Raw genomic sequence first — 24,021 nt, 5'->3', positions numbered from 1 at the left:
AATTGTTGAAATACCATGTATAGACAAAGTTGATTACTTCTCACTTCTTCAGTGGATATAATATATGCTGTAAACAAACAAACGCGTACATAATATGTGTAACATATAAATTTAAATGTACAGTACCTGTATACATACTATATAATGTAACCTAAATTGCGCTCTCACGGGTAAACAGTGATGTTTACGAAAAATGGTTTTAAACAAAAGTTGTTAATTTTTTAAAGGAACATTATTTACATTTAAACTTTTGTTCTATCTTTAACAGTTTACAAGATGGATCCTACAGGCTACAGACCCCAAATCCTATTGACCTAGGCTATGTTGGCCATTTACGAACTTAGCCTCACTTTTTACGTCCTGAGCACGCTATAAATATTTCAGCTTGTTATCTCTTTTCTTTTCTGAATTATCGTGTTCACAGACAGGCGGACTGACGGGCAGACAATCGGAAATGGACTTATTAGGTGATTTTATGAACACCTAGTACCAAAATTTTGTCTGTAGCGTCAATATTTTGAAGCGTTACAAACTTGGGACTGAACTTAGTATACCTTGATATATTTCATATATACATTGTATAATAAAATATAATATTATTATTATTCATTGGTTAAAAGGAAAATTTTACATATAAAGCTCAGATTATAGTTTTTATACCATGCATATATGTAATATGCAAGGTATACTAAGTTTAGTCCCAAGTTATTGTAACGCTTGAAAATATTAATGCTATGAACAAAATTTTGGTATAGGTGTTTTTAAAATGACCTAATTAGTCCATTTTCGGTTGTCTGTTCATCTGTCGGTCTGTCTGCCAACACGATTACTCAAAAACGAAAAAGATATCAGGCTGAATTCATCAATTTGGATCTTGACCTATGAGTCCATAGAACCCATCTTGTAAACCGTTAGAGATAGAACAAAAATTTAAATGTAAAAAATGTTTCTTATAAAAAAATAAACAACTTTTATTTGAAACATTTTTTCGTAAACAGCACTGTTTACCCGTGAGGGCTCAAATTACGCGTAAATTGTATAGTATTTATTATATGGGGATATCAGTTATATGTCTGTGTCATGTATGTATGTGTAATGTGGCAGAATAATCAACACTGTCTATGCATGGTATTTTATCAATTAACTCAATCAATTGTTTGTTTTCACTTGTTTAATAGCCCATCTAGTGACTAACTCAGGAACACAAATCTGTCACCTATGGCTTGTTTGATTTTAGTTTGACGTTTTATGATGTTAGTAAACTAAACATTAAAATATTATCGTGAACTGAAAATTTATTAAGTAGTTGGACATGCCTCTAAGTAATATCAAACCAAAATGTTCAAAATGTGATAAAACAGAATCACCTTTGTGGAAAACAGTTAATGATGTTCATATGTGTTTAGATTGTTTTGAATCCAATAAAGATAACCTAAAAGTAGAACCTGAAGATAACGTAACTATTAAACAAGAAGAAGTAGAATCCAATTGTAATGAGGAAAATAATAAAAACGAAAATGAAATCAATGGAACGAAATTACCACTTCGAAAAAGTACACGAAGTACACGATATAAACCTAAAGTGAATCCTCTCTCATTCACAAAACCATTAACGCCAAAAGGAAAAGGAAGGCGAATTATTTTCAAGAAAACGCCAATCAAAGCACCATCAGCTGTATCCACTGTCGTTACAAGCAAATCTATATTTTTTAAAGTAATTAGTATTTTTATGCCCTCTTAAAGGCATCACCTATGTAGATATTTTAAGGCTGTTCTAGGCTAGAACAAAATGTAGACGAGTTTTTTTAAGAATGTTAATATATAAATCAAAATTTCGTTTCTTTGAAATCGGTACTAAGTTAACCGTTTTTATGACCCTTTTACCAGTTAGAAGCTGCAATTATTGAACTAAAAAAACGCAGTTAAAATAATTCAGTATTTGGTAACCATCGTGAAAGTTTTTTATCTTCAAAAGTCAGTATAAAAGCTTTTTAAAAAGGCTATTTTCTCTTAAAAGACAAACTAATTATTTAAGACCAAAAAATAATATTTGAATCGATCTGCATGGGTGGTAAATCTTAAGAACTCTGCAATCCTAAATTAAAGTATTTTCTGCAAAATTTTCTATCTTCGTTTTCTTAATGGAGTGTATCACTTTTTTAAAAACACCCCGTTTGTTAGAAAAAAAATGCACAGGACCTTTTAATTTGGTCGTAACTAAAAATGTCATGTTCTACAAAGACATATCCATAAACGGAAATGGAAAATTTAGCAGACAATTTAAGTCGTCGGAGTTATATTCATTAATTTGTTTATTTTTAGGGAAGTTATATTCAGGTAGGCGATATAGTATCCGTAATTGATACAGAAGGTGATACATACTATGCACAAATTAGAGGATTGTTAACAGATCAATATTGTGAAAAAAGCGCAGTATTAACATGGCTATTACCAACAAAAGCCAGTCCCGCACCAGCGCTTGGATTCGACCCTGCAACTTATATAATTGGTTAATATTTCACTTTTTTTAAATTTCTTAACTTATTTACATAAAACAAGTCAACTTCTTGAGATAATAAGTTGATAAAAATATTATTGTTTGATTTTGAAATGTATTAATTTTTTGTTCTCCTAAACTCCATAAAATTGGGCGAAAAGTTACATTGCAATACATGCTTGCATTATTTATTGACATTTCTTAATATGTTAATCAAAATAGAAAATGGATCTGAACTCTGCTTAGAAATATATTTTTCTTAAGAAAACCTAGACAGTATATTTCTCTAATCATTCATTTCTTCGAAGATCAATGAAAAATAACCCAAAAAAACTTTCTTTGTTGATAAGAACCAATAGCAGTTTATTTTGTACAAATGATACTCTTTTTAAATTGAATCTCAATAATTTTATTTTGTATTCAGTATGTTTTTAAAGACATTTGCATTTCCGTGGAAAAAGGATGCTATTTTAACGCTTAAGGTATTTTTAGAATATCCAAAGTAATTTTTTTTTACCCAATAATTTTCATAACATTATTTTTAAATGTTAAAGAATTAACTAATATTAGATTTACTAAATATATCTGATTATTTATAGGTCCTGATGAAGATGTTCCTAGAAAATTAGATTGTATGGAGTTCATTATGCACGCTCCTTCGGAATATTATAAAGCTAAAGATACACCTTATCCACCTGTTGATGACGAAGCTACTTTACAAAATGGTTTCATTTGGACAACATTAGATCCTGTTTCGAAGATAAATAATGAATCTTAATTTTTGTGTTTTATTGAATTTTATTTATAAGATGTCTATGTCAAATCTAGAACAATCACAGTGCAAACTTAATAATTCTTCTTATTATATACTGAAAATTCGACAATTTTCTTATTCATGATTTTTATTAATAACGTTAACTCAAGATTTGAAAATTTTTTAATTCAAGTATTATCCTATTGCATGGTGGAACAATAAATGCATCCATTTATGCAAATATACACATTTGCCTTCGTTTTTCTATTTGTACCTATTTAAATATTTGCTCTATTAATAATAATCAATTTGGTTTCTTTCAATTTGTAGTCGGGTAAAACACATCGTAGTGTATTTCGATGTTATAATAAAATCCATGACAATAAGGATGAAAGATTGAATTTTGGAAAATAAAGAATTATTTTAAAAAAATTTTGAAAAGGTTTTTGTTGGAATAATGACACATTGAAACTCGTTCTTTAAGTTTCGAGGCATCATTTCGTAATTAGGATAGCTTTTAGACAAGAAACTGAGTAATGAAAAATTTAAAAATGGTCAAGTCACGAGTTTTTGATCGCTAATTCTAATCAACATCATGAGATGATGTTAAATTTCACTTTCGTGAAGTTTAAAAATTTATAATCGCATAATCGTGCTTTTTCAATAGCCATCAAATTGAAAAATTTGAACCTCACCCAGAGTCTGAAATTATTAAGTTTATTTTATAACAATTTCTTTTTGTTGATAATACCAATGGATAAAATAGAATCTTTTCTACGAAAAGAATCCGTCTTTTGGCTGTTGTTAGCTATCTAGGTTTAATATAGATATCTGTATGATTAGTTATTTTCTATTGTCATTAATTTAAATTGTATATTTTAAATTGTTTATAAACAATAATTTTGATATCAAAGGTGCTCTTTATTTATTCCTCATTTTTCATACTTTTGAATATTTGAATAGCAAGGAGTACCAACTTTAAATAGACAATAGACAAACAATAGTGCGGCTTTTCTTGTAGTTTTATTGAAAAGTGTTTTCTATATTATCTTTTTTTTAAAGTTTAGTTAATTGATTAAAAATGAGTCGAAAAGAAGCTTTATCATCATTTATTCAACAAATTCATGGACGCCCAGTTGTTGTGAAATTAAATAGTGGTGTTGATTATCGAGGTAAACATTTTTACTTAACCTTTATCTAAGTATTAAATATTAATCAACTAATTTTTTAGGTGTATTAGCTTGTTTAGATGGCTATATGAATATTGCTTTGGAGCAAACTGAAGAATACGTGAATGGACAATTAAAAAATAAATACGGAGATGCATTTATCCGAGGCAATAATGTTTTATACATTAGTACTCAGAAAAGGAGAATTTAGAGTTTATTTTTATTTATTTGAATAATTAATTCAGAATAAGTTGTCATTATTTTTATTTCTATTTAATAAATAATTTTTGCATAATTTATTACAATTTTTTTTTTTTTAACTTAAGTCGAAAAATAAAATTAACTACATCGAAAAGTGAGCGTTCTTAAACGTCACTTAAATGACATCCACAGACTTTTTATAAGAGGGGGCTTATACTGGTATTGGTATAACTTGAATGGCTAGATTAGGCAGTGTGTTTTATTTCCAATAAAATATAAATAATATTTTACTTAAAATAATCAATTAATTTTTAAACATGTATACATATATTTTTGGTTTGAAATTAATTTTTTAACTTAGAAACGTCTATGTTTTATAAAAATATTTTTGAGTTAATTTTTTACTTAAGAGTGTTTCTTCATTTCACAAACTCTTTGCTAATAAAAAAATTGTTATAAGACAGCACAGTAGATTGTCAAAATAATGGTACTTTCATAGTCCCGACAATGAGCTATACAAAAAATGCTATTAAAAAATCAATCTTAAAAAAGCTTTATTGCAAGTGCGATTCATGTGACGGTAGATGTAACAACAGAGAATATATTTTACTGACAAAGTCTCTGGTAACAATAAATTGTTTAACTATCTAAATTTTGTAAGAACATCTATGATCTTCAATGTTTTGACAAGGACAGTTGTTTATTATTCGGGTTTTCTTTTTCCAACACACATCAATCATAATCATAATTAATAAATTCTAATACAAATGATTAAAACACGTGATTTTAGATAATATTAAAAAAAAAAGATTTAGGGCAATGTCTGCTTCACTTGTACGGAAAAGTTTACAATTAGTGGATAGTAACAATACCAAAGGTTTTTAATTTGAATTTAATTATATCATACATCAATTATCTGATTACATTTGTTTTGTTTAGATCATCGAAAGAAACGTGGGTCTTCAAATCAACAAAAAAGTCATTTTCTTACCAAATCTATTTTGAAAAAAGGAAAGAAAGGTGTGTTGTAATATAATTAAGTATAAATAAATACGTGGGCATATCTAATGTATATAAATTTTCAGAGAAAGTTAACCTATTACAAGTTCAAAAAAAATTAACTGTTGAAGATATAAAAAGAGAATTACGAAACAAACAAAATAAATTACAAGAAAATGTAGAAAAGTTAAAAAAATTACATAAATCTGTTGAGTTAGATCCAGAAACTACACAATTGGTAAGCCCATTCTACCAAATTTTGTTTAATGTTTAGTTTTATTAATTATAAAATATTAGGTTGAAAAATATTAAGCAATACAGTCAAAACCGGAAACTTCCAAATCCGGTTATAACAACGCAATTGAAAGGTCCTTATAAACACATGGATGAATGTATGTGTATCGACTGTATCTACCAATATCCATTAGAATTATAGGGTGACAAGTCGGGGTAAATGCTTACTTAACTCATTTTTGGTAAAATTATTACATGGAGTGTACGCCATCAAAAGGGCCAAAAAAGCCGCTGACTCGTGCTAATTCGAGCCCATTAAAGGCATGACCAACCCGCCGATTACAGTTTTGACGCTCATCACAGAGTGAACTCAAGGGCCAAAATGCCAATTTTAGCAAAAGTTTTTTAAGTTAATATTTACCCAAACCGTCTATAACGGCCAACGCATGTTTAATGTCCTTTTAACCGATTTTTACTGTATATTAATTTGAATAAGTCATCTTAAAGTTACTCTTTTGTAAAAAATGAAACGCGACGATTTACAGACATTGATATTCGATCACAGTCATGTATGACGAGTGAATATTCAACTTTAAAGTAGAGGTTTTTTATGTAAATACGATTTACACTAGAGACCTGCTTGTTTACGTAAGATATAGCTAAAAGTTTGCCTTAACGATTAAGGGATAAACAGCAGACCTAACTTGCTTCAATTCAACTAACTAAACTATCTGCGACATGCTAGGTATAAATTAAAAATTTGAAGATTTTATGTCGCGAAGTCATATTTAATTTTTCGTCAAATTTTTGACATTACTGACTAGATTATTTTAATCTGTTTTGCATATAAAGGCATAAATTATTAAAATCAATAATACTTTTCAGATTTTGGAACGAGCTATTCAGAAAAGACCTGTCAGTATACAAAGTACTCAAAAAGAGAAACCTGAGGAATCCATATTTACCGAACAAGATCTTAAAGATATAGAAGAAGAATATTATAAAGAGTAAATGTTTTTAATTAGAATTTTTTTCTAGTTTTAAGGTATTTCTAACGAGATGAGACTAAATATATGATAAATAGGATGTAATTGACAAGATTACTTTTTGACGAATGTTTAGTCGATTCCATAAATGAATTGTACAAGCGGTAAAGTTGTTTAACTTACTTTGTGTGCTGTGACTATGAGATGCTTGTACACAGTATACACAGATGGACAATATATGATAGTCGATTCGTTTTAGCGTTGACAGATTTACTGAAGTAGTACAATCCTACTGATGGATTGAAGAAATAAAATTTCTAATTTTCTTTGCTTAGTCCACTTTTATTTCTTCAATCCTAATTATGGAGTTCCACAAAGTAAAGCTCTCTACAATTAATGAATGAATAATCAGTATTTAAAATTTCTATTTATCAGGAAAAACTGGATAGTTCGACTAATAATTTAATTTTTTTTTTTTTCAGATGAACGATGCTACATTAGGTCAAATATTATTAATATTTTCTGGATGTTTTGTATTCTATTATACATTCTGGGTGATTGTTTTGCCACTTTTACCACTTTCAAGTGACAACATCTTATTCTCGATATTCCCAGATTTAATTTATGCAATTGTAGTTCCTGTTATCCTTGGTACTATTTTTCTTGGTACGTTAATTATGTTTACTTTGTATCACGTCTATCCTTATTTAAAAATCAAAGCTCATCTCAATAAGTATGTAAATATATTCTAAAATTTTTACACCGAAATCATTTTTGAAATGAACTTTGTAATTTTAACAAACAAATATGTTCAAAAATAAAGAAAAATAAATTTTAAATTTAAAAAGTTCATTTCATTCCTAATAAGTTATTATATTATCATGTTCTGAACAGTTCACAATAAAATTGACGAAACATTTTGCATAAATATTGACCAATTCTTTATATTACTAGAATTATTATATTTTTTAAAAATTTTGATAAAATGTGTGATTCATGGTTTGTACTGGGTCTATCAGGTGTTACATGTGGAGGAAAAACGACTTTAGCTAAAGAATTACATAATAAAATACCAAATTCGTATTTAATTCATCAGGATAATTATTTTTTACCGATAGACAGTTCTCTACACACACATTTGCCAGAATTAAAGGCAATTAATTGGGAAATTCTATCAAGTTTAGATATGGAAAAAATGAAAAATGATATCTTTGATTTAATCAAAGATAAACGATGTTCTTTGACGGATGTCAAAAAATTGGACAATCAAACGGATAAAAATTTAGATAATTTGATCAAAATATTACAGACAAATTGTATAAATTTGCTAATAATTGAAGGTTTCTCAATTTTTAATTATAATCAATTTAAAAATTTATTCCATAAAATGTATTTTTTGACATTACCTCGCGATATTTGCTGGGAACGTCGAAATAATCGAGTGTATGATCCACCAGATGTGCCAGGATATTTTGATAAAATTGTTTGGCCACATTATTTACAAATTAAGGAGCAACTTCAAAATGATTATAATTCTATTGAATATATGAGTGGTGTTGAGCCTACATCAACACATTTTAATAAGGTTGTGCAAGATTTATCTAATATATTTACATAATGAGTTTTAAAAGGCTTCATTTTATGAGTTTTTAACACTGAGCCTTGTTAATGTTAGTGATAAGTTTTATTATTAAAATTTATATTGTTTTTATTATGTACACTCTGTGTCACAAAAAATTATCGTATTTTACCATTCTAAGTATACAGCTGTAACATTATACAGATTGGCAGCCATCCCGTAAGAGATTCATAATATATAAATTATTATGTTCTTATGTATAGAACTCATGTATACTTCATATATTAGTAAATGCCTAACGAGTAACGAGATGGTTTTCAAACGGTATGTGAATTACGTGTACTGTAATAGTAATATAACTTAGAATGGTTCAATTTTTGCGTTTATTTTGAAGAGTGTACACATTACATAAATTTAAAAATCACTGCCATACATAGAATTTATCAATTTTTTTTTTTTTTGGTTTCTTTATTCTGAATTATTCAATTTTATTAAATGATTTAAATTGAAAATGGAACCCCGGTTATTAGAAATAAAATAAAACATTATTAATCGGAATCGATTGATTTTCAATTTTTGATTGAAATTTCACTTCAGTGCCGTGAAAAAAAAATCGGATAGAGCAGTACACACATTCACACACATCCGACAAAGTGATGGTACGATATTTCAGTAATCTTCAGATATTTCTATACAAAATAGATAGGAGAAATTTTACTGAACTGACGTTGCCGTTCGTACACTGAAATATGTAGATGGGCCTTTATGCTTTATTAATTACCGTACATCTCATTTACAGCCCATACAAACCTTCCTTTCAAAAAAAGCTTATGATTTACCTACCAGATGTATACAAAACCAAAAATTAGTTAATTGAAAAAAATTTGTCTACCTCAACGTTTAGTAAATATTTATTATAAATACTGAAGACATTCCAAATTTTATATTCCATTCCAATATCTATATTTTAAATAATATTTTCGAATAAGGTTTCATGATTGTAATCTCATATTAAATTACAGCTAATTCTACTCGAAATATTGCTGACATGGTCTATGTACACAAAGACTTTTTCTAGCCGCAATGGTCACGCGATGCAGTCGTAGCGCAATGATATGCACTTATCAAATATTAATAAGCTAAAAATTGAAGTAGATAACTAATAACCTCTTGCATTGTAATATTTGAACTTACCGTTAATACCGGATTGCCAACAAAAACATTACTCAAACTTAAATTATTTAACTTTTTGAAGACTGGCGTGTTTTGTGACAGTTGGAAAACACATATTTGATTATTAATATTATTATCCAACTGTCCGAAAAAACGCCAATCTTACAAAAGTTTGCGAAAAGTCTAGTTATTGTTTGAGTTTCATTTTTGTTTGTCCGTTTAGTGGAAAACCGGCATAAAAATTTTGTTATTTATCGCGTTGAAACTGCTAGTTCAGTAAAAGTATTGCTCGAGAATATAAAACTCGTGAACTCGTTTCAGCTATTAAAGTCATTGTTGCGTAGGCTTTTTTATTGTAGCTTTAAGGTTTTAATCAACTATAAAAATAAAATTAATTAAGAATTGTAAAATTTCAAATAAACTTTTTTAAAAAAGAGAAAAGGTTTTATTTTTGTCAATTTTTGTTCCATTATTTAAAAATTTTTAATCAGATTAAATTTTTTGTGGATCTTTATCTTAAACAAGTTAAAATTTTTCGAAATATTTACGAAAAACAACTAACCGAAGAAAAAACCATAGACCTACTAGTTACAATTTTATAAAATTATTGTAAATGAATAATCGAATGAATAATATAGCGATGAAAACATTTAAGATCAGTGTTTAACTAACCCTTAACTTATGTCGTCATGTATTTTTGGTTGTCATTCAGCATCAGCTTCAATATGCCAGCTTTCATCATGACCTTGTCAAGCAGAAAAAGCGCTATACCGCGACTTTCCTCTCTGTAAATTTTACATTTTCATACATTATCTGCCTCTTTCTTACCAAAAATAAATAACGGATGCTAAATTTTACAAAGGTGACTACATTTTTTTTCTGTTTAACAAAGCCAATAAAAACTAAAATATAAGTGTCAGAATTTATTTAGCTAAATATACGTAAACAAAAAAAAAATCCAACAAGAAATACTTGTACGAAATTTGGTTTATTTTAAAATTACAGTATAATTTAAAGCAAACAAATGCTTAATTTAAATAACGTAAGAACCAGTAGGACCAGCAGGTACTGAATCTTGTTCAGCTGCACCTGCTGCTTTCTTTATATAAACAGGATTCGAGATTATTTCTTCTTCCATACTTTGAACGCGTTTAGCTAATGCCGCACTATCAGCCATACGTTTCTCTAAACTTCGTAAAGTACCTGGTGAATCGTATTTTTCAGGGGCATCGTGAAATATTACCATTCCATCTTTTTGATTAATCGTTGCAAAAATGTCTCCATCTTCAATCTATAATAATTAAATTAGATTATATATTTTTCGCTGATTATGTTTCATCTCTACATTTATTATTTAGAAAAAAAAAATCGGACAATTGGTACCAGATTTATTGGAGTTTCGAGGTCAGTTAGGAAATGTCAATGGATTCGAATTTTTTTTTTAAATTTCACGAAACTTCACTCCAATAGAGAAGTTGCATTCATGTAATGTTCTTGTAATTAGACAATTGAAAATGGGTTTTCTAAACTGTAAATTCAAACGCCGGTGACGTCAACATATCGCTTTAGTAACGCCATCGCACGGAGAAATGATAAAATAACATGCATTTAGTGTGATTGCGATTGGATGCTATCCTCAACCGATATTAAGACGCCACAACCAATCACACGTAGTTTTTTTTTTTATGGAGAAAAAAAAATTAATGCTTATTAACTTCTCTATTTGGTTTTGGCCCAATATTACTTCTATTCACGATAGTATTGATTACAAACATGTTATTACCATATTAAGAATGTATCGCTCAGCATCAGCGGGTCCAGGTAACTGTACACGACTTGCTACATCAGTTAAGGATAATGTTAAAAATGTTTTTGTTAAACGCTGTATGTTCTTTTTATAAAGCGATGACACCACTTGTTTGACAAGACCCATATTTTGATCACGCGTAAATGTATCTCCATATCGTGTAACTGTTGTTCTCAACTCTTCTGAATTATTCGTACCATATGCAACAGCTAAATCGTGATAAGGTTGACTTAATGGTTTCATAAAACGTCCTACCACTTGTGATGTATATTTTGGAATATTTTGCACTTTTCCATGTAAAATTAATGACACTAGTATATATTTTTTATACGCTTCTAACATAATATGCGATACAGCCATTGCAGGTGTTGTGACGACAACTTCAAAGAAATATAAAGCTCTATCTAAATTTTTCACTGCTGTATAAATCATTCCTCCATAGTAGTAATATAGTAGAAAATATTTTGTGTCAAATTGATTTCCCTAAAACATACACATAAAAATTTCGTGTAAAACATTCAAAATTTAGATTAGTAATTTTATGTCAATTTTTGGAATATATGTTTGGGCGTTCTAATTGAAACTATACATTGCAAATAAAGAATGCGCTCTCACGGGTGAGAATGGTAAGTAATAAAATGATTGCCAAATTACTTTTTCAAAACATTAATCGAATAAAATAGTTTAAGTTCAAATAAAAACAAGTGAAAACAAATTATTGACTGAGTTAATTGTTGACATACCATGTATAGACAGTGTTACATACATTTCACACACATATAACTGATATAACCATATAATACTATAATTTGCGCATAATATGCGCTCTCACGGGTAAACAGTGATGTTTACGAAAAAATGATTCAAACAAAAGTTGTTTATTTTTCTATAAAGAATATTTTTTACATTCAAAACCCAATTGACCTATGTTCCTCATTTACGAACTTGACCTCACTTTTTACGTCTTCATCACGCTATAAAAATTTCAGCTTGATATCCCTCTTCGTTTTTAAGTAATCGTGATGACAGACGGACAGACGACAGACAGACAGACAACCGGAAATGGACTAATCAGGTGATTTTATGAACACCTATACCAAAATTTTGTTCATAGCATCAATATTTTTAAGCCTTACAAATTTGGGACTAAACTTAGTATACCTTGGTATATTTCATATACATGGTATAAAAAACGTATAATCAACTACTATATTTTTGAATACAATTTTGTGTGGGTGAATGGTTATTGGGAAAAATGATGGTTATAAATCAAATTGAAATTTTCCAAATTAAAAAATTTTTTGAAAACAATATTTACGAAAATCATAAAAGCTTCTTCGCCCAGGCAATTAAAATAAATAAATAAAACTGTAGTCTTACTTCTTGATTGATAGCTGTTATATCATTATCCAATATTGGCAATGCCGGCTTAAAACATTTTGCGAGTAAACATAATTGACACAGATCTGCATGAACCGATGTTAGTTGTGTTGAGTGTAACTGTATTTTCTGAATAGCTCGTAAATGTAACGATATTCCACGCATTGGTTGGCCTAATTCTAAGAGCCTATTAGTTACAAGGTGGCAAAGAGCTGCAACTAATTTCAAAAAAGATTCGTTTAAAATTTAATGAAAAACTTCTGTACAAATAACTTCTGTGGCGCCAAGTTTTGTCAGTAGAAGATAAAATAGCTCAACGAGATTTCTCCAACTACCAAACTTAACGTCTACAAACTAATATTATGAGTTTTTATATGTAAAAAAGTTATACTCAAAATTTCGAAAACTATTAATTCTGATATTTATTAATGACTAGATGAAAAGTCTTCTTTTTAAGATATAAAGGGGAGGGTCAACCTTCAAAAAACGTAGTAAGTTCTGAAAATAAAAGTGACAGAAAGTCTTATTCTATTTTCAAATACCTAACCAAAAATATCTCACACTGATGCTACGAAAAAAAAAAGTATTCATAGAAAAATTCTCTCCATGAAACTGTCAGATGTATTTTTAAAATTTTTTTCCTTCCCCGTAAGCGGAATCTCATGAGACAGTAGATGAATAAAAAAGAATACAATTCTTCCAGCGACTTTTGTTCTAAGGAAAATATTACAACAGATGTATTTATCAGAAATTGAAAGTACAACATTTTTTGGATATAAAAACTAAGAAGTTCTAGAATACTAACATGTTTCTGGAGCAAATCGAACTTGTTCTCCAATACATCCTATAATAAAATCTTCAGCTTGTTTTAAGCGATTATCATTTTGAGCATTTGTTGGTGGTAAAGCAAATTTTGTACATAATACAGCTAAATATCCTAGAGAATGTTGTTGCAAATCTAAAGTTTCAAGAACATTATCTAAGTGAGGACCGCCTTTAATAAGTACTTCTGTGGATTGATTTATTGTTTCGACTAGTTCCCGATAGTTTCCTAAAATTAAAAAATTTATATCATCTATTGTTCAACGGTAATCAAATGTTAGGTTAATAAACGAAATATTTTTACCTTGGGCTGATAATGTACAAACGTTATTTACAAATTGCTCCAAGGCAGAGGCCATTTTATAAACAGATAGTTTGCATTTATATTAAAAATACCTATTTTGTAAATTACTTTGTATGTACGTTTTAAAATAAACAATAATTAGAAAGATCTTGTTATCTCACGGTATGTCACGGTGTTCGAATGACGGATCTTCAAAAAAATTCAGAAGATGTTATTCAAAGAGCATAGGATAGAGGAGAAGCAGCCCATATGAGCTAATGTAAAATCGTAGTATACGAGTTTCAGCGCCTCTACCGAGTCAGGCTTTCAAACTTAATAGTTAATAGTCACCCCCGCAAAGTAGTTAAACTTAATAGCCATACCCGCAAAGGCCTACAAACTTAATAGTTGATCGCCTCAGACTCCAGATGTCACTTATAATTATACTTCTGCTTCTTGTCTATCCTATAGTCTTTGATGTTATTATGTTATTTGAATGGGGGACGTTCATCAAACTATTTTCGCTAACGACGAGTATAGCTCAAATTTTACAGATATTTTTTAAAACTTATATTTAATTTATTTTACGCAGTCAATATAGAAAAAAAATTTCTAATAATGAATTGATATTTTGTTTCCTTTATCCAACAGTAATTATATTTCAAATTTTTTCCGTTATTTGCTTTTAAAAAGATTTTTATTAATTTTTTTGTTAAAAGTTTTAAAAAAATATTTTTTATTTTGAATAGAGATTTGATTGCTAGCTACACAACTCACAACTCACTGATTACTAAACTAAATTTTGGGTCTTTTTATATGGAAGTCATTTCTACTTGTAAAATTTACCAATGTTTTACTGAATTTAAAATATAGGAAAGAAGGGATGCTGGAAATAATTTACTACCACCATGATTCTGAGAGGATAATTAGTTTATACGAAAAGTGCGTAAAAATATAATTTTGAGGTAGCGGAAGATAACGCCAGTTGATGAACGTTATCCTTTTATTAAAGATGAAATAGTGTGTCTATTTACACGTAAAAACAGTTTTCTGTTAATATAGTTTTTTGTATTATAGCTTGATAAAATTGCCTGGATACATTTTATAGATGGCTATTAGTTTAAGCTTTTAAAAATTGCTAATGTTTAATCAAATATTAAAATTTGCTATTTTTGTTGCATTCATTCAAATGTAATACTAATATCTGTTTTGAAATACGAGCTATGCGCTAAAGGGATGATACCTGAAATGATTTTTGGCGATTCAAAGCGAAAGTAGATGAAAACAACTACAGGGAAAAGAATGCAAACATTTTTATACATATTATTTTTCACTTTAACCCGTCAAAAAGTCCATTACAGAGTTCCGTTTTTTGGGACTTCAGCTTAAAAATTAATAATATTTATTATAAACCACTTATATCATTATATTTCAAAATTAACGCCTTGGATCTAATCCTTGGAAACATTCCATTACATTCCATAATTATATAGAAAACCTTTGAAAGATGCAAAATTAATTGAGATCCCGTTCTAGACCATGCAATAGTCTAGAATCTTTTTTTAAAAAGTATTTCATATAGTTCTTAAATCGAGAGATACTTACAGTAAGCCAAAGAGATAGACCAAAACTTTGCTACTATTTAAAGAAGTACTAACTGAACTTTAACTGAAATGTTTGAAATACTGTATAAATTGAAAGCAAAAAAATTTCGTTTTTAGCTTTTGTCGTGTAATTAATCAGTACGTTAGCGTGTAGAGAGTCAATGTGTTAAGTTTTCTTATTTTATTTGCGTTGGTATTTGTAGTATTTGTCACTGTAGTGTAATGTGTATTTGATTCTCCATTAAAAAACTTTGGCATTGACAACATGTCAAAATAAAAAGAATTCCTATTATTAAAAATATTTAATTATTTGTTGTCAATGTCCTAAAAAACGAACGAATTAAATCTTAAGGATATGAATAATGAATTTAATCAAAGTAATCAAAATGTTTCAAAATTGATAAATAATCAAGATGTGTTGTTTAGAAAACTGGAGAAAAAAGGTCAAGGCGATGTGAACAATTTAAAAAGTTTAATTTCTTTAAACGAACATCAAATGGGAAATCCACGAAAATGGTTAAAGGCTGGCGATGGAATATCAAGTGATACGCGTAGTCAAAGCTTACCCGATTGTCATGATATCAAATTAAATGATTGTGATATCTTGAATGTAACATCGAAAGATGTCGATGAATCGTGGTTTAATACTTGGCCAGAAAAAATACATAAAAGTTCTGAACAAATAACTGAATCTCATACTACAAGTGGCTGTGATATTAACAACAAAAATACTAAATGTCGACATTTAACTCTTAATGAAGCTTTAGATACCTTTAAATTAGCTTATAATCCTATTACAAGACAATTACAATTAGTGGAAACAAATCAGAATGAAGTGAATAGTGCTGAAGTTGATTCAGTATCAGATTCAATTAGTGCCGAAAAAGTGCAAACAACAGGTCATCATAGAACTATCGGTGCAAGTTCATTTTCCAGTACAGTGTCAACATTGAGTGATCCATCATCGTCAGGAAGTTTACTTGATAACGATGATCAAAATTCAAATCATTTATCAACAAAACCTAAAAAGAAAGGTTTTTCAGAATTTTTTTCAAGGTAGTACTATTAATAATTTTGGATAATATTAGGTACTTGCTCACAAAACAAGAGGGAACAAATTTCAGTCAAATTGGTAAATTTTTTAAAGTTTAGTTTTGAACATTCTAAATAAATGCAGAACCTCTGAAAATGAAAAGTATCTTCTCCATGACTAGTTTCATTCATCGTCTTCAATTTTGATCATATTTGTTTATACCTGACAAATGTCAGTGATAAATATTTGTTATAAAGAAATGTTCATATTATTCAACTGTCGAACTTAGGCGATGGTTTTCCTAGGCTTAGTCTTACATTTTAGTGCTATAGGCAGGTATACTTTAATCTTACTGACACACTACGAAATTATGATAACGTTAGAAGAGCCTGTTGAAGAGTACCATCCAGAATTCCAAAAAAACCTTGCAAAAGTTTCTAACTTGTCGGAATTACATGTATAACGGATATTGCTTTTTCAACATTAATGATTAAATATGTTTTTATTAGTAATTGAAATTTGAAAAATAAATTAAAGAGTATTTTCTTATTGTCTTAGGATTATTAAAAGCTTTATTTATATCTATTAATACGTAAATAATTATTAGAGCCATTGTCCATATTACAAAAAATATAGAACTGATTACTAAATACAATAATTACAATTTAAAACTGATTTATTGAATAACTCCAAAAGTGTAAAGTATAATTGTTGTTGATCTTCCCCCCCCCCGTGTACTCATAGCTTCCTGATTGGCTTCAAACTTTTCAAGTAAATGAAGGGACTAAACCGCCCAACCAAATTCGTAATAGCTGCAAATCGAATTGAGTCGAAATATTCATTCTCTCCGTTTTTTCTCACCAAAACTCATTTGACTAACAATGGATTATCACTATAACGTCTAGAAGCGAATAAACGTATCACACATTCTAAATTGAATTTAGTTTACCCACAACGAAACCAGAATGCATCTGCCAATTCAATTTTCTTGCACATGTAAATTTTTGTTTCGAATGATGAAAATCATTATATTTTAAAATATCATCCAATTAGATTAAAGAATTTCTTATCTTTGTTTTGTGAGGCTATCTATCCTTCTGTCCGGCTTTCTATAAATAAAATAATTGGTTAATTGTAATTTTTAATAGAAAAGTGTTTTCTTCAACTGGTTCCTGGCGATTATTTGGAATGGGTAGATCATCTTCAATTGAATCGATAACAAGTACTTCCGAAAGTTTGGTCGCAAGTTCGTCAGCATTAATTCAACATATAAGGTTTAGTATTTGAGTATTTTCTTACTATACTTAAACGTTCATTTTTATAAGTCTATTGTTTCCGCTTTGTCTTATGTAAATTGAGTGAGCACTCCTCATGTTATTCCTCTATTTTTTAATTTTAGAAAGTTTTATAAGCGGCTTAAATGATATTTTATAAAAGAAAAGAGCTTATTAAAGCAATAGCAATAACGTATAAAGTTCACTTTTGACAATTGTGTTAGAGAAAAAAATTTAAAAAAAATTGTATTTAAAAATTTTCCTTTGGATTTTGAATATTTGCAAAGTTGAATTGAATTTGTTTGTGTAATTTAAAAATATTTTTATTTAATTAAAGTTGAATTTTAGAGTAAAGACCTCAGCGTAATTTTACCACTCATATTTCCCAATTATTTGCTTTGGTCTCGAAAATGATGAGAAGTAGATACAAATTTTAAATTACAGTAATGTTTCTTAACTTTTGCACGTAACATTTTTTTTTCGATAAAATAATCAAAAATGTTGTTTTTAATAGACCGTCAACACTACCTGCAAAAGACTGTGATGAAGAACGCAGGCATCGTGACGAATACGAAGCTATACTTCAAGCAGTAAAAAAGCGTGATATTGAAAACACAAAACAACGAAAAAAGAAACAGGAAAAACAATTGAAACAAGAAGATCAATTATCAGCAGCTGCTAAACAATGGGCTAATCATATACTACCTTCGTGGGATTCATTGTTAGTAGCCCATATATATATATACATATCCATAAAAATGAAGGCCATACATAGATGATATTAATTCTGTGTGTAATTTAATTGAACCTTTTCCTAGGATCAAATTACCACTACAGTCTCTTCTCAACTATATGCCAAGAAGAATTTTTCTGATTTGGGGATTAACCCGCTAGCTCGATTCAGAGGTTTTTTTTTTCACAGGGTAGCGGATATTCAGAGACGCGATGAAGCCTCTCCCAACTGCGTTGGGAATTCGCCCTATCTACCAGTTGAAACATACAAAAATACCCTTTCGTTTCGATTCATTTTAACAAAGAATATTGCAGATTTTTTAAACTTTTGTCCAAAATTGACAAAAATTAAATGTTTGCAAGTTGGAGCGGGGGCTTGCTCTATCTGCCATTTTGAACTTAGTAAAAGGATTTTCTTGCAACTTTGAATCGAGCTAGCGGCGTTAATTCCCAGACCAGAAAAATTATACTAGGCAGATAATTGATAACATTCCAATATCAACAACCTCCCTAATTACTAGCCTTGTTAAAATGCATACCAATAATGTCGATCGTCCACAGGACTAGTATGGCAGGAGTATAAAATAGGAAAAATATAATTTCAACGTTACAATTTTTTCCTTGTAGATGTAATCAAAAGAAAACTCGTGAATTATGGTGGCAAGGTTTACCTCCTAGTGTACGAGGTCGTGTATGGATCTTAGCAATTGGAAATGAACTGAATATAACAGCTAATTTGTATAATATATGTTTAGCTCGTGCACGTGACCATTTACAAACATTTGATAATGAAACAGACTCTTTAGATAAATCAATTGTGTTAAAGCGTAGCACATCAACGAATACAAAATATCAAAATAAAATATTTGATGAAACGAATCAAGAATCAAGTATGAACGTAATACAGCTTGATATATCACGGACATTTCCAAATTTGGGAATATTTCAAGAAGGTGAGTTATAAATATAAGTTAAAATTTATTTAGTTTCTCTATTTCTTAGCGAGAAATGCATTCCTGAAAGTTACATATTTTGCACGCATGAATGAATGAATTTCGTGAAAATTGTCACATTAACTTTCAGTAATGTTTCGATGCCAAGAATAATCCCTAAAGTTATGGACACAGTTTTGTATAAATTCTGCATTCATGTATTTTTTATGGTTGCAGGTGGACCTTATTTTAATATATTACATGAATTATTAGCAGCATACGTGTGTTATCGCCCTGATGTTGGCTATGTACAAGGCATGTCATTTTTAGCAGCAATATTAATATTAAATATGGAACCTGTTGATGCGTTCATTTGTTTTGCAAATTTAGTGAATCGTCCACTAATGTTATCTGCGTTCACAGTGAATCAAACAAATTTACATGCATATTTTGGTGTTTACAATGAATTATTAAAAGAGAATTTACCAAAATTGTATAGCCATTTTTTAAATGCATCATTATCAGCTGATTTGTATCTTATGGATTGGATCTATACAGTATTCGCCAAAGCTATGCCTTTAGATCTCACATGTCGAGTATGGGATTTATTTCTACGAGATGGTGAAGAGTTCATCTTTAGGACAGCATTAGGTTTGTGTATATTGATCAATTTTTATTATGATATTATAAAAATAAAATTTTAAATGGGATGTTAATACAAACTGTATAAAAACGGTCGGAATACGAAAGTAATTTTTCTGGATTGCATTCTAAGAAAAAATATTTTAGGCAAAAGTTGTGTGGATAAAAAAAAGCCATGGTAACCCTTAATATGACTTTGATATAGAATTTAAAACGAAAATCAGGCCGATACCATCCATACTAAAAAAAAGAAAACCAATAAGTCGGCTCCGATCTAAGTTTACCTACCTTGATCGAGATTCCGAATGAAACGAATATATTATACAAGCTAATGTATAATTAAACAAAATTCCCTTTGGCTGCCGCCCTAAATTCCTAAAGGCTATGCATTATGATTAACGCTCACCTAACGATTAGGCTATTATCGAGTATCCTTTTATATTATAAATCAAAATGAAGTTAATAACATTACAACACGATGTTATAGAAGTGCAATTTGAATTTGAAATTCAAAAAGAATAGTATCTCATCGTGTTTCTTTATACAGCTAATTTATATAATCATTTCTTCTCCGATAGCAACGCGCCCGGTACACCACCTAATACAATATATATATGAGAACTCGATGAGGGTAATCATTAAGCCAGCGTATCATTTTGCATAGCCTTGCCAGATTTTAAATCGATAACCCTAGCACATTAATTATATATTACCTTGTTTTAAATATACATTTCATTAGGAAACTCGAAGAGTCTAGGTTGACCCAGACCGGGATCTTATAAACTTAAAGTCAAAAAAATTATGTGTCTCTATTTTTGATAATGATATTTTTACATAATAAAATACATCTTAAATTTAAATCAAGAAATTATAGTGATTCACTGGTTAATAAAAAAAGTTCTAGGTTAATTAATTGTTAATAGATGTTTCAATATTTAAACATCTTCAAAAACAATCAAATTGTTTATACAGAGTTAAAAATTGAAACAGCTGATAATAATTAATTCTTATAAATAATGGTTTTTATAAATAATCAGTAATATTATGGGATTCTACAAATTACGCCAAATTACTACAGTTAATACACAAGCCCATTTTCTAGAGAAACTATGTATCTTTTTTTAAATTTGTTCAGATTAACATTGTTTTCTGTCCCAATGTTGATTTTGGTATTTTAACGAAATAAATATAATATCATAGACTTAGCTTGAAATTAGCTTAGAGAGTAACAAGTAATAATGAAGATAGTAATCAATTTTTTATGATTATTCTAAGAATGTAAAAAAAAAAACATAAATTATTAGAACTTGTAAGAATACCAACATGGCACATAAAATGTCTTTAGAAAATCGATTCTTATTATATTTTTATAAAAATTGAAGCGTATAATTAATATTACCATTTGTTTGTACATATTTTCAGGAATTTTAAATTTATATCAAGATACACTACTGAAGCTAGATTTTTTGGATGGAGCGCAATTTTTAACTCGTCTTCCAGATGATATGTCATCAGATGAACTATTTTGTAGCATAAAATCAATGATAGTAAGTTCAAATAAACGAACCTTTATTCAACTTTTAGATAAATGTAAAGAATCAGTGTCATTGACATCAACAAATATTCAATCATAACATTTTCTAAAATCGTTAAAACAATCCTTATGTACATATTATATAATTCTCATTTTAGTACCTAATTTAATTTTAACTGTAACTCATCGTGGCGTGAGTTTTAATAAAAAATTGTCCAAAGAAATTAAACATTTAAAAATTTATATTATTAGAAAAATTATCGTTTAAATTGGATATTAGAATGGAATCAACGATAGTATGGCTCAATTCTCATCTAAATACCACTGTAATTATAGAATCAATTAATTTCCAGGAATTTTCTGTGGAATTATGTATTTAATTTCTTTGTACTAAAAATTATTTTATTTCTAATAATTTTAATGAAATTTTATATTTTCATTAAGTTAGATTTTACGAAACTATCTAAATAGTATTTGTTTCAATTTGAAATTTAATTTATTATTTACTTTCGATTATTTAATATATAAAAAAAAATGAGTGTAATCGTGAGCAATTTATAACACGAAGTGGCCAAGCTCTGAGTGAGATCGAAAAGTGTACAATATTATTGATTTATTTAGGTGAAAAGTGATCTGTATTTAAGTGAGTAAGGTTTAAACTACACTTATAAATATAGATAATTTGTTAAGAGTAAGTGGCGCTTTTATTTGAAATGGATTATGTTTTGAGTTTATACCATCCGATAGAAGTTATCATTTTAGGTTTGAATTTCTGAAGGAGGTTGTTAAATCGTCTGGATGTATCTCACAAAAACCATCGACAAATCCTGATGTCGAAATTAATTCGATGTACAATATGATCTTTCTTATCCAAAGTATAGGAGGCAGTAAAATGTCGAATCATATGGAGGTGTTATGAACAATTCTATTAAGTTTAATGTCGAAGTATTTTACGAAAGTTCTCAAATTATGTTTCTTTTTACTCATTTATAACCGAAAAATCATGTTTTAAAGTAATGAGTTTTACAGTACTCTCAATTCTTCTGTTTTAAATAGTGACTCTATCTAATTTGAAATTCTTTATATTTTTTTCGGACTAGAGACCGATCTAACTATTATCTTTTTCCATTAGTAACTTCCCTCAATTTTAGTGCCATATTCAAAAATTAATGTGTGTGAAGCTGCGTAAAACAGATAAATAACTTTTATTATGAATTGTGTAAGTTGATTTTGTTTTATTCTAATTTAAAGGTTTATTTTTTAACATTTTAATTTTTTTTTTTTTCGTCACAGCTGTTTTTTACTGAATGCGCAATGTATTAGAATAGGGGATTGTTCAAACTAAACCCCTAGAGGATACTATTTGAATTACTTATTTTTGACAAATTATGCATACTTATTTGTGTAATTTAAACGTCGTTGCGATTTAATTTAGTAATTCATTTCACCAATACTCGTTGTATAGGGTGGGCCACCTGTTATTAAATTTTTAAATTGGAAATAAAACTCTTTATTATGTACAGGTTTAAATTTGAAAGTCGAAATTTTTTAATTACTCCAGTTCTGTACTTCTTGAATATTAATTTTTTTGTAGATCACTTGCATCATGTACAAAAATTACAAAATATTTCGAATGAAAGCTTGTTTAAAGAAGCTTTGCGTAATATTTGAACATTCTTATTTTTCATCTATAATGATACAGATTCACCTTTCGTATTCATTAAAAGTTTTCAATTTTCTATCATAATAATATAATTTATTTATAATTTAAAAACTCAATAACAGATGGGCCTACTTTATATTTAAGAAGTTCGAAATTTTTAATGTTTGTGGCCTAATTATAAACATTTAAAAATCTTTTAATTTTAACACTTTTATTAAATCTATTCTTAAATACAAGCTGGCGTCCATCACGGTTATGTCTTTGTCATTCTTAAGTTAAATACATAGGAATGACAAAGACCAACCGTGTTGGACAGCATGATGGCTTGTATTTAAGAATAGACCTATCATTATAAAGGTATTATAAATTTTTCATTTAAATTTCCGTCCGCTAGATGATTTTCTAATTATGTTGCAAAACGCAACTTCTAAAATATGTTCTGATTTTTTTTTTTTTTTGTAAAATGGAATTCAAACTGAAACAGTTTTTTGTAAATAAAATAAATATTAAATTGTATATAAAATATTAATAAAAATACAGTAGCTAGGGAATAGGAATGACAATGTAAATCTATGATTTCATCCTCATATAACTAGAAAAACAGGCGAACTGCGTCTGGGTCAGATTTTTGTACGGTTTATGTAAATGATCAAGGATTTGACATGATAACTATATTTCATCTAGAATGTTACTGACATATGAACGCCTGTGAAACGACAAATC

The 24,021-nt window shown here is 28.6% G+C and overlaps 6 protein-coding genes across 6 annotated transcripts; 5 read left to right on the top strand and 1 right to left on the bottom strand.

The window, feature by feature from the left end:
• Positions 1-1,246: 1,246 nt before the first annotated feature.
• LOC123298286 (GATA zinc finger domain-containing protein 1) lies at positions 1,247-3,420 on the top strand. The gene is made up of 3 exons (XM_044880246.1): positions 1,247-1,714; positions 2,323-2,509; positions 3,097-3,420. The coding sequence occupies exons 1-3, from the start codon at positions 1,313-1,315 to the stop codon at positions 3,273-3,275; spliced, it is 768 nt and encodes a 255-aa protein (XP_044736181.1). The 5' UTR covers positions 1,247-1,312; the 3' UTR covers positions 3,276-3,420.
• Positions 3,421-4,238: 818 nt separating this feature from the next.
• LOC123298289 (U6 snRNA-associated Sm-like protein LSm6) lies at positions 4,239-4,670 on the top strand. The gene is made up of 2 exons (XM_044880249.1): positions 4,239-4,423; positions 4,483-4,670. Exons 1-2 carry the CDS (start codon positions 4,333-4,335, stop codon positions 4,629-4,631), a joined length of 240 nt encoding a protein of 79 aa, XP_044736184.1. The 5' UTR covers positions 4,239-4,332; the 3' UTR covers positions 4,632-4,670.
• A 687-nt stretch (positions 4,671-5,357) lies between these two features.
• Positions 5,358-7,456, top strand: LOC123298288. Its single transcript, XM_044880248.1, has 5 exons — positions 5,358-5,498; positions 5,561-5,641; positions 5,707-5,858; positions 6,740-6,861; positions 7,323-7,456. Exons 1-5 carry the CDS (start codon positions 5,441-5,443, stop codon positions 7,324-7,326), a joined length of 417 nt encoding a protein of 138 aa, XP_044736183.1. The 5' UTR covers positions 5,358-5,440; the 3' UTR covers positions 7,327-7,456.
• Positions 7,457-7,680: 224 nt separating this feature from the next.
• Positions 7,681-8,908, top strand: LOC123298287 (nicotinamide riboside kinase 1). The gene is made up of 2 exons (XM_044880247.1): positions 7,681-8,089; positions 8,150-8,908. The coding sequence occupies exons 1-2, from the start codon at positions 7,826-7,828 to the stop codon at positions 8,456-8,458; spliced, it is 573 nt and encodes a 190-aa protein (XP_044736182.1). The 5' UTR covers positions 7,681-7,825; the 3' UTR covers positions 8,459-8,908.
• Positions 8,909-10,502: 1,594 nt separating this feature from the next.
• LOC123297457 (COP9 signalosome complex subunit 3) lies at positions 10,503-14,099 on the bottom strand. Its single transcript, XM_044879124.1, has 5 exons — positions 13,906-14,099; positions 13,585-13,830; positions 12,780-12,997; positions 11,376-11,882; positions 10,503-10,883 (listed from the first exon to the last, which is right to left on the bottom strand). The coding sequence occupies exons 1-5, from the start codon at positions 13,958-13,960 to the stop codon at positions 10,626-10,628; spliced, it is 1,284 nt and encodes a 427-aa protein (XP_044735059.1). The 5' UTR covers positions 13,961-14,099; the 3' UTR covers positions 10,503-10,625.
• Positions 14,100-15,749: 1,650 nt separating this feature from the next.
• Positions 15,750-21,755, top strand: LOC123298060 (TBC1 domain family member 14-like). The gene is made up of 6 exons (XM_044879954.1): positions 15,750-16,544; positions 17,670-17,795; positions 18,310-18,516; positions 19,155-19,480; positions 19,697-20,110; positions 21,524-21,755. Exons 1-6 carry the CDS (start codon positions 15,844-15,846, stop codon positions 21,733-21,735), a joined length of 1,986 nt encoding a protein of 661 aa, XP_044735889.1. The 5' UTR covers positions 15,750-15,843; the 3' UTR covers positions 21,736-21,755.
• Positions 21,756-24,021: the final 2,266 nt, after the last annotated feature.

This window comes from Chrysoperla carnea, chromosome 4 (assembly GCF_905475395.1).
Source record: "Chrysoperla carnea chromosome 4, inChrCarn1.1, whole genome shotgun sequence".
Classification (NCBI taxonomy): Eukaryota; Metazoa; Arthropoda; class Insecta; order Neuroptera; family Chrysopidae; genus Chrysoperla; species Chrysoperla carnea.
This window is presented reverse-complemented; position numbering and strand designations above follow the sequence as displayed.